This window comes from Nylanderia fulva, unplaced genomic scaffold, assembly GCF_048542155.1.
Source record: "Nylanderia fulva isolate GAGA-0341 unplaced genomic scaffold, ASM4854215v1 Scaffold19, whole genome shotgun sequence".
In the NCBI taxonomy this organism is placed as follows: Eukaryota; Metazoa; Arthropoda; class Insecta; order Hymenoptera; family Formicidae; genus Nylanderia; species Nylanderia fulva.
In genome coordinates, this window is record NW_028190161.1 from 1,803,304 (window position 1) to 1,813,580 (window position 10,277).

General features: G+C 40.5%; 1 protein-coding gene across 1 annotated transcript; it reads right to left on the minus strand.

Moving 5' to 3' along the window:
• Positions 1 to 1,404: 1,404 nt before the first annotated feature.
• On the minus strand, positions 1,405 to 6,708 carry LOC114933740 (uncharacterized). The gene has a single exon (XM_085481827.1). It carries the CDS (start codon positions 6,706 to 6,708, stop codon positions 1,405 to 1,407), a length of 5,304 nt encoding a protein of 1,767 aa, XP_085337953.1.
• Positions 6,709 to 10,277: the final 3,569 nt, after the last annotated feature.

The following is a 10,277-nucleotide window of genomic DNA, read 5'->3' on the forward strand; positions in this document are numbered from 1 at the left end:
CCATTTATTAACTAAATTTGTCCGAGAGTCACAATGTACATAAACGCAAATTAATTTGAAACCTTTACATAAAATCTTTATCTATTAACGAATAAAATAGTCACCGCGAAAACACGTACGACGTGGTTGTTAAGCAGTCCGAAATGTCTCACTATATGGTATCTAGCATGTGTTGCATGGACACCACCGAAAAACTATTTGTTGCATAACAATTGCTAGTTACGATGAACACGCTCGAAACTCGTGTATCGAATCGTTCGAAATCTCACATTAAGATTTCGTACACGTTGCCGATTGCGGCGAATGCGATATTAAATCGCGAACCGAAATGTTTCAATTAACATGAAGAATCACTGATCACATAAATGTTACAGTGCGTTGAGCACCACGGGCTCGAAGGGATGAAAAAAAGGAACGCAAACACAATCACGACATCAGGTATCAGTCTCAGATGACTGATCACGTGATCTGCGCGCTCCAACTCACGTGATCTACGCGTGCCAAGCGAACACGCGCGAGCCTCATGTATACAATTATTACGTTCGTGGAAACAATCGGACTTCGGCACCTTGATATTTCACCATTGCGTGAATTCTGGTCCCAAATCACTGAATTCCGCTTCGTTAACAATGTTTTGAGCGCAAATTTTATGTCGCGTATATAACGGCGCACCTTGTTGCTACCGTTAATTAGCGAATGTCAAAGTGAACGTATTTCACATCTCACTTATCACTGAATCACAGCAGAATATCAATCTGATTATTTTTTTTATTAATCAAACGAACTACGAACAATTAGAATCGCGACGGAAAACCCACATGTGACTAATCGCAAAGCCGTGCCAGGAGCGAATGCCCAGGTTCGATGACGAGGCAGTTCATCCCCGATCGATTCGATAATCGAACGCTTGAAGCGCGGCGTGTAGGTTCAGTGCGTGCTGCCCCGTGCCGGATTAACTCAAAAATTATAGAATTTCAAATTATCGACCTACTTCTTCATTCTCTTTGAACAAATAATAAAGTTCTTGACCTGGGGTCAACTTACTTCTGAACATACCGCCCGCCTCGAAATAAAGATTTCGAAATGTCTTACAGTAACTAAAGAACTTACCCCAGGTTTGGGGTTTTTTTTTGTTACATAAAGAAAAAAAAGAGAAAAAATAAAACGTTAATCGCTTAATGATTTTTCGAGTGAGATTCAGTGATTACATATTGAACAATAACAGGCATTTGGTTGCTTACATGATTGAATAACAATATTAAGACATAGATTCTTACTAAACTTACATTAACGCGACGCGAGTGGTCTTGAGTAGTCAAGGATATTGAGCGCCGCCCGCCTTAACTAACTACGAAGGACTTGACTTGTCCTAATTATGCGAACGATTGAGACGTTGCATGCGCATTATGGAGTTGGGTTTTCCGCAGTACCTGTCTTACGTTCCGACAGTTGATCGATTAAGTTAATATCGATAGGTAGTAGGCACAGTTTAGTTACTGGTCGCTTGTATTCGGACGTCGCTGTTTTAACTGAGACGACTCGAGTTAACCCGTCAGAGCCCGGATGACAATGAATAACTCGCCCTAATTCCCATTTACACGGTGGGAGAAGGGGGTTTTGAATCAAAACCATTGAGCCAACCTGAATCGGAGGCGTTTCTCGACGCCACTTTGATCTTTGTTGAAGAGTATTGACATAATCTGACTGCCACTGCTTCCAAAAACGCTCCGTAATCTGTCTGAGTAATTGCCATCGCGACAATCTGTTTTCGTTCAATTGTAGAACGGAAGGTTCCGGATTCGTAGTAATGGCAGTCCCAATCAAAAGGTGACCTGGGGTCAGGAACTCGTAGTCATCTGGAGTATCATTGAGTGGAGAAAGCGGCCTTGAGTTGAGGATAGCCTCAATTTTGCACAACACTGTCGTGAACTCCTCAAATGTCAATGCGTGTGAGCTTACAATTCGACGAAGGTGGTGTTTGACACTCTTCACTCCTGCCTCCCATAGTCCTCCAAAATGAGGAGCATGAGGCGGGATGAAACTCCAAGTGATCCTATCTGTTGCGATTAAATTGAGAAAATCCGTATTGCGTTGAGCATCCCGATACGCGCGGGATAGCTCTTTATCGGCTCCTGTGAATGTTGTACCGTTATCCGAATACATAACTGCTGGCAAGCCTCGTCTGGCGCAAAATCGTTGAAATGCGTTCAAAAATGCTGGCGTTGAATAATCGCTGACTAACTCGAGATGAATGGCTCGAGTTGCCAAACATATGAAAACGGCTATGTAAGCCTTTCGTGAGGTGATTCCTCGACCAGCAGAGGCTCGAATGAGCACTGGACCGGCATAATCGATGCCGCTGTGCAAAAACGCCCTCGTTGGCGTTGAGACTCGAGTTGATGGGAGTTGACCCATTAACTGATTGGCTACCTGAGCTCTTTCTCGCGTGCATCGAACGCACCTGTAGATAACTGATTTAACTAAAGGCCTAGATTTTATAATCCAAAATTCTTGGCGAATTTTAGACAGGGTAGACTGAAGACCGGCGTGCAGCGAGGCTATGTGCGTGTAGCGAATGAGCATTGTAGTAATTGGATGATCAGCTAGTAGAACTGGATGTTTGGATTGAAATGGTAGATGAGAATGCTCCAATCTTCCGCCAACGCGGAGTAGACCATTTGCGTCTAGGAATGGATTTAATGATATCAGAGCGCTGTTTCTTGATAACCTCTTGTTTGATTTGAGTAAGTAAAGTTCTTGCTTGAACACCTCTGCTTGAATCATATGCAACCAAAAGTTACGAGACTGCATGTACTCAAATGCTGTAATGGCGTGGGACCGGACGTGATCTTTGTGATCTGCCGCGTGCTTCCGTTGACATTTGTTTATGAATCGGTATATATATGCAGTGACGCGTATCAATTTTGGCCACCATGAATACCGTGCAGCAAGACTCCAGTCTTCACGAGTACTGTTTTGATGAGCTTCACATGCCTTCAGTTCCAACTGAGTTTCGTGGTGCTCTGATAGAATTTGATGAGGCCACTCATCAGAATGAAGATGCAACCATGACGGCCCATGCCACCATAGGTTGATGGATATCAAATCTCGGCCGAGTAATCCGCGCGAAGCACAGTCTGCGGGGTTTTCACTGGTGTTTACGTGATGCCAACTACCGGTTGGTAATCGTGTCTGAATTTCGGCTACTCTATGAGCTACGAAAGTTTTCCAATTTGAGGGGTGCTTCTTGAGCCATGCGAGAACTACAGTGGAGTCTGTCCAACAATAAATCGCAATGTCGCTTAAATGAAGTGACTGCTTGATAAAGTCAATCAAGCGAACTAGCAGAACGGCAGCAGAAAGTTCGAGGCGAGGAACCGTCATTGGTTTAAGAGACGCGACTTTAGATCGCCCAGCAATGAGCGAGACCGTAATTTTCCCAGAGGAGGATGTCACGCGTAAAAACACCACTGCTGCGTAAGCGATTGTGGATGCGTCCGCGAACCCGTGTAATTCCACAGTTGCCGTTCCGGACTCAAAACCTGTCCAGCGACTCAGTTGAATTTTTCGTAGATAGGGTAATGACTCGTAGATAGACTTCCAGGATGATAAGATTTCGTCCGGAATAATGTCGTCCCATCCGATACGGTGTCGCCATAATTGCTGCATGAGAGTTTTCGCCTTTAAAATCGCAGGTGTGACCCACCCGAGCGGGTCGAATAATCTTGCTATTGTTGATAGAATTGCTCGTTTGGTGTTAGGAACAGTTTCAGATAATGTAATTTGAAACTGAAAGCAGTCATGTTTCGGGTTCCAGACAATACCGAGGATTTTTAGACTGTCATCAGTCTCCAAATTTTTTGCGTAAGCCAATCCATGATTGTCAGGCTGAATATCTGAAAGCAATTCTGAGTGGTTACTGGCCCATTTCCGGAGATCGAAACCACCACGGTTCAGCAAATTACAAAGTTGAGTGCGAGCTTGCTTTAACAGTGTGATATCGTCTGCACCAAATAATACATCATCGACGTAGATGTTTTCTCTTAGGATGGGAGAGGCTAACGGAAATGAATCTCCCTCGTCACAGTTCAATTGTTGGATTACTCGAAGAGCAAGAAACGGTGCTGACGCAGTGCCGTAAGTAACGGTAAGGAGTTGATATTCCTGTATAGTTGAGTTGTGGTCGACCCACAGTATCCGTTGGTAGTCTCTATCTCTAGGATCGATTAATATTTGGCGATACATTTTAGCGATGTCCGCAGAATATACATATTTATATTGCCTCCAGCGCAATATAACTGCTTGTAGATCGGACTGCAATTTTGGGCCGGTGTACATGTGAAAGTTGAGAGACGTTCCATTGGATGTGAGGCAGGAGGCGTCGAACACGACTCTTAAACGGGTTGTCGAACTTGTCTCCTTGATGACTGGATGATGAGGTATATAGGTCGCTTGAACATTATTTGAATGCAAAGGAGCGACTTGCTTCATATGATTTAATTGCTCATATTCGCGCATGAAGTCCAAATATTCTTGTGCAAGTGTGGGTTGACGAGCAAATTTACGAATTAGCGACGAAAGTCGGCGTTCAGCTATGCTGCGAGAGTCGCCTATTTTAATAGGCGGGCCCTCTTTAAAAGGGAGTCGCACGACATATCTGCCATCTGCTGTTCTAGTATGCGTGCGTTGAAAGTGATCCTCGCATTGTTTATCTTCTATGGACGCATGAACATGTTGAGGAGTTTCTTCAACCTCCCAAAACTTACATAATTGCCGTTCCAAGGAGCAGCAGTGAGCAACTGCATGATACCTTTGTTGTGAACTGGGTAATGGTGAGCCTTGAGGTTGGGCTCCGACATGCGATGAAACCAAAGTAGAGCCGACTACATGGGTGTTTTGTATGACATGATTAGGGATTGACGTAGGTCCAGATAGAATCCACCCAAAATGCGATTGTATAGCGTCTGGTTGACCTATGGGTCCATTGCGTATATTGACAAGAACCTTGCTATACAAATCAGCTCCAATAATGAGGTCAATAGGAGTTGATCCAGTCGGATCGTCATCCGCTAAGGTCAAGTTGGAGATGTGTTTCCAGTCACGTAATGACGAAGCGTGTCTGGGAGCATACTTCGTCAATGCTCTCATGATGTAAGCTACCGTGGTGAAGGTTGGCTCAGGTTTATCGCGAGGCGAAATATTAATTAACGCGGCAGATCGGCATGTACCGGTATCTGCACAGCTAATCCCCGAAGTTGAAGTAAATGTTTGCATACGAGGTAAGCGTAAAATTTGCGCTACGCGTTCCGTAAGAAATGTGAGTTCTGAACCACCGTCAAGTAAGGCTCTGACAGTTAAGGAACGTCCAGAAAGCGAATGTATTTTCACCGTTGCCGTAGACAACACCACAGGAGTCGGTGATGTAGTTAACGTGACCGCTGAAAGCGCTGTGACATTTGATATATTAGTAACATTCTGCGAACTCGATGACGCAGGAATGCTCGTTGTTTGTTGCAATGAGCGCGAGTCAACGTGGATCATTGTGTGATGCCGCTTGCTACATTTGCGACACGTGAATTTACTCTGACAATTAAGTGCTACGTGCTTATCGCTTAAGCAATTGAAACATCGCTTAAGTTTCTTTATCAATTCGCGTCGTTGATCCGTGCTCATTGAAAGAAATTGTTGACACTTAGAGAGAAAGTGAGATTGTTTACAAATTGGACATGACAAATTAACTGACGCAGTTGCGGTGGCGCTTGTCACTCTCGAATGTGACTTCGTTTTATCGTGTTCGTGAGGATGGAGTTCCTCAAGCGCTATAGCGCGCGAAGATATGAAACGTATCAAGTCTTTGTACGTTGGAGGATTTTCGTTATCGCTACTCTTCAATTTCCACGCTCGACGCGTAGCGGAATCAAACTTTTGTGAAATGAAGTATACTAATATATCGCTTACAATATCCTCTGCTGTACGATCAAGACGTTTCAATGTCGCTAACGCTTGTTCCGTTTTATCTCGCAACTCGTGAAGTTCTGACGCTGATTCGCGAGTCATCTTTGGAAGATGATATAAGGTCGACACATGTACTTCGATCAACCGTCGTTTGTTCTCGAAACGCGTGGTTAACGCTTTCCACGCGACCTTAAAATTTTCGGCGGTTACTTTGATTCCTGATATCGCATCGCGGGCCGGACCTGTCAAACTAGAGATCAAAAAATGCATACGAGTGAAATTTGACAATTCTTTGTTATCTATAATCAACGACTGAAAACGGTCGCGAAAGGTCTCCCAATCCTCGTTTTTTCCAGAAAAAGGCGGTAATTTAATAGGAGGGAGATGCTTTAACGAGAATGACGATGCGTCCATTTGCGCAAAAGAAGTTTCGAGGGATGTATCTCGACTTACGACAGGAACCAGGTCTTCTAGACATTCGTTCATATGATCCAGGGCTGATTGATAGAGATCTTCGTGAAGGTCGAATTGATTCTTCTTGAAATAATTAATTGACCCTTGATCATCCTCTGGAACAAGTTGAAGCAGAATGGTGTGATTGTGCACACCTTGAGTCCATTGAGCTTGTAAAGTCGCAATCCGTGAGCGAACCCTTGCGGCCGTCAAATTAGAACGACCAATCTTTTTGAAATTGTCGAGAGCTCGAGCAATTGAGTGGAAGATAGTTTGCTGATTTGCAAGAGCGTCTTCCATTTTGACACTATAGTTGTTTATGAATATGTCACTAACACGATTGTCTACTTAAACGCGATTACTTGACTGACTGTATCTCGAATCACGCTGCACTTAAATATCACTGGTGTCCTTAATTCAGTGTTCTCGATTCGTCATTACTCTCCCATCCGGCTCGAAGGACCAAAAAATGTTTGCGCGTACGCTCGATTGCTGACGTTGAACGCTCACGCACGAAGCTACGGATCCTGACAATCGGGTTGTAAATCCGATCGTCGATATCCGTCTCGTGTATAGATTGCACAGGAAGATTCAAAGTGGACTGTATCTTAAGGAGGGTGGACGCGCTCCGATTGGTGCGCAGGATGGGTAACGATTTAAGCCACGTGCCGAATCGAGAACCAGAATACGGAGTTATATGCACAAATTACACAAAAACAATCCATTTATTAACTAAATTTGTCCGAGAGTCACAATGTACATAAACGCAAATTAATTTGAAACCTTTACATAAAATCTTTATCTATTAACGAATAAAATAGTCACCGCGAAAACACGTACGACGTGGTTGTTAAGCAGTCCGAAATGTCTCACTATATGGTATCTAGCATGTGTTGCATGGACACCACCGAAAAACTATTTGTTGCATAACAATTGCTAGTTACGATGAACACGCTCGAAACTCGTGTATCGAATCGTTCGAAATCTCACATTAAGATTTCGTACACGTTGCCGATTGCGGCGAATGCGATATTAAATCGCGAACCGAAATGTTTCAATTAACATGAAGAATCACTGATCACATAAATGTTACAGTGCGTTGAGCACCACGGGCTCGAAGGGATGAAAAAAAGGAACGCAAACACAATCACGACATCAGGTATCAGTCCCAGATGACTGATCACGTGATCTGCGCGCTCCAACTCACGTGATCTACGCGTGCCAAGCGAACACGCGCGAGCCTCATGTATACAATTATTACGTTCGTGGAAACAATCAGACTTCGGCACCTTGATATTTCACCATTGCGTGAATTCTGGTCCCAAATCACTGAATTCCGCTTCGTTAACAATGTTTTGAGCGCAAATTTTATGTCGCGTATATAACGGCGCACCTTGTTGCTACCGTTAATTAGCGAATGTCAAAGTGAACGTATTTCACATCTCACTTATCACTGAATCACAGCAGAATATCAATCTGATTATTTTTTTTATTAATCAAACGAACTACGAACAATTAGAATCGCGACGGAAAACCCACATGTGACTAATCGCAAAGCCGTGCCAGGAGCGAATGCCCAGGTTCGATGACGAGGCAGTTCATCCCCGATCGATTCGATAATCGAACGCTTGAAGCGCGGCGTGTAGGTTCAGTGCGTGCTGCCCCGTGCCGGATTAACTCAAAAATTATAGAATTTCAAATTATCGACCTACTTCTTCATTCTCTTTGAACAAATAATAAAGTTCTTGACCTGGGGTCAACTTATTTCTGAACAATTTGATTTATTTAAGAAAATATTGATATTATAAAAATATATTTCATAAATAAAATATTCAAAAATATTATCAAAAAAAAAAAAATAATTACGAATAATAGAAGAATTTTATTGCATCTGTAGATGTTTTCATAGAATAGAATATTTTTATACTGACTGACTGCAATAGCGCAGAAAATGAGATTCGATTTGTGAACAATGAAGATCTTTATTCCGTTGACACAGAAGTTTGCAGTATTGTGTTGCATAGTGTAGCAAATATGCAAAGGACTGCAAACAAATCTTAACATTGAACCAAACATTCTTATTGAAGTTAACTTCCCGTAAACTCGTCGATTGTAACTTTTTGCTGTCGTTTTATTGCAAGGAAAATTGCGAATTTCTAAGAGGCGATGTCATTACAGATTGTATGAATTAGGTGGCGTATAATAGAAAATAATACCTTCAAATTGCGTTAAAACACTTCTTTCAATCTTTCTCCTGTTTGCTTTTAATATACACTATATAGTGCCTTATTTCTTTCAATAAAATATTATAATACTGTAATAATAAAATAATTTGTCGTATGTAATAACATAATTATATTATGTTTTCTATATATGTTCTGCCCTGCATAATATTGTACCTGCAAATTTTATCGACAAAAATATAAGCTTGATATGAACACAATGGATTCGAATTCATTATATATGATATACTGATCAAATTTACTGTCAATGTTCTGATTCTATTCATATTTTATTCATTGGTTATTTTATGCATAACTCAGTATTAAAATATACTTTTTTAAAAACTTTAAATTATGTATACAGCTGTATACATATACAAATTGTAAAATGTATAATTTTTTAAACTACTTTTTTAAATTAAAAATTACTACATGTTAAATGTTACCGTAAGCTAGGATTGACAATCTCTAACATACCAAATGAGAACGCGATCGGAAGCAAGTTTTCTCTTTTCTCTACCATCGCTATACATGATTCTTACAAAACCTGTCTTCGGTAACTTACCATTGTAGCGATTTATTGTTGTCAAATTTTATTGCATTTTATAGAAAGCCAAGCTATGATCTACTACTGTTAAAAATTTTTATAGAAACGTTAATATGATAAATAATGTGTTATTAAAAATCTGCAAAGATTTGAACAGTATAATAAATTTATGTGTCTTGCAAGTGAATTTTTTAATAAATTCTATAGATGTTTATAGTTCAATCCAATCAACAGAAAGTGCAGGTGCCAAAATATTCTATCAAATTTTATGAAATTTTTTAAAGATGAATTAAACAAATTACATATTAAAGTATTACGGTATTACGGTTAATATGTAAACAACATGTCAGCATTTCTACACCGTCAAAATGACTTTTTTATAATCTGTTACTTTAAATTCTTTTATTTTATCACATTGCATCTCTAATTATACACATTGTATCTGTGACTTTTCCATTTGATTCATTATTACTTATTTATATTTTTCCCAGTATTTCTAAATATTTCTATTTCTAATCTTGCTCTTTATAATTAATGACATTCAATTTTCTTTAACTTAGAATCCATTTTTTCTACGGCAATTAAGTACAATATCTTTCTCACAAATTTTTTACATGTTGTTTTATATATTTTTATATAATTAACAAATTAAAAACTGAAAAACGAACGTAACACTTTTATATGTAACTGAAATAAAAATTGTTTCATGATTGGTGTATATATTACGAGAATTTTATTTACATGAAAATCCCTAGATTTTCCCTGGCCTGTAATATAAAAGCTATTTTAATATTTTTATTAAGGAAAAATTAGATTCAAATTGGTCAAAGGATTTATGGATATGAAAGAAAATGTGATTGATGAAAATAACAGGGAAACGATGTTTACATTACCTATATATTTGCCGCTAAAAGTATAAGTTCTCATATATTGCGAGGAAAAAGGATCCGGTAGTTAAAGGCCGTAGACCTCACCTTGTACGAACGATCGATGGTACATCCCTTCCATGGGACATCCACGAGCCAGCATCAGCTTTGCAGACTTTTCGGAGTCGGCGCGATAGAGCGATTCCCTTGAGGCGCCCTCGTCGGGCGGACCGT

Excerpts from the sequence above, each read along its gene's own strand:
- LOC114933740 (XM_085481827.1), bottom strand. The coding sequence starts at position 6,708 with ATGGAAGACGCTCTTGCAAATCAGCAAACTATCTTCCACTCAATTGCT.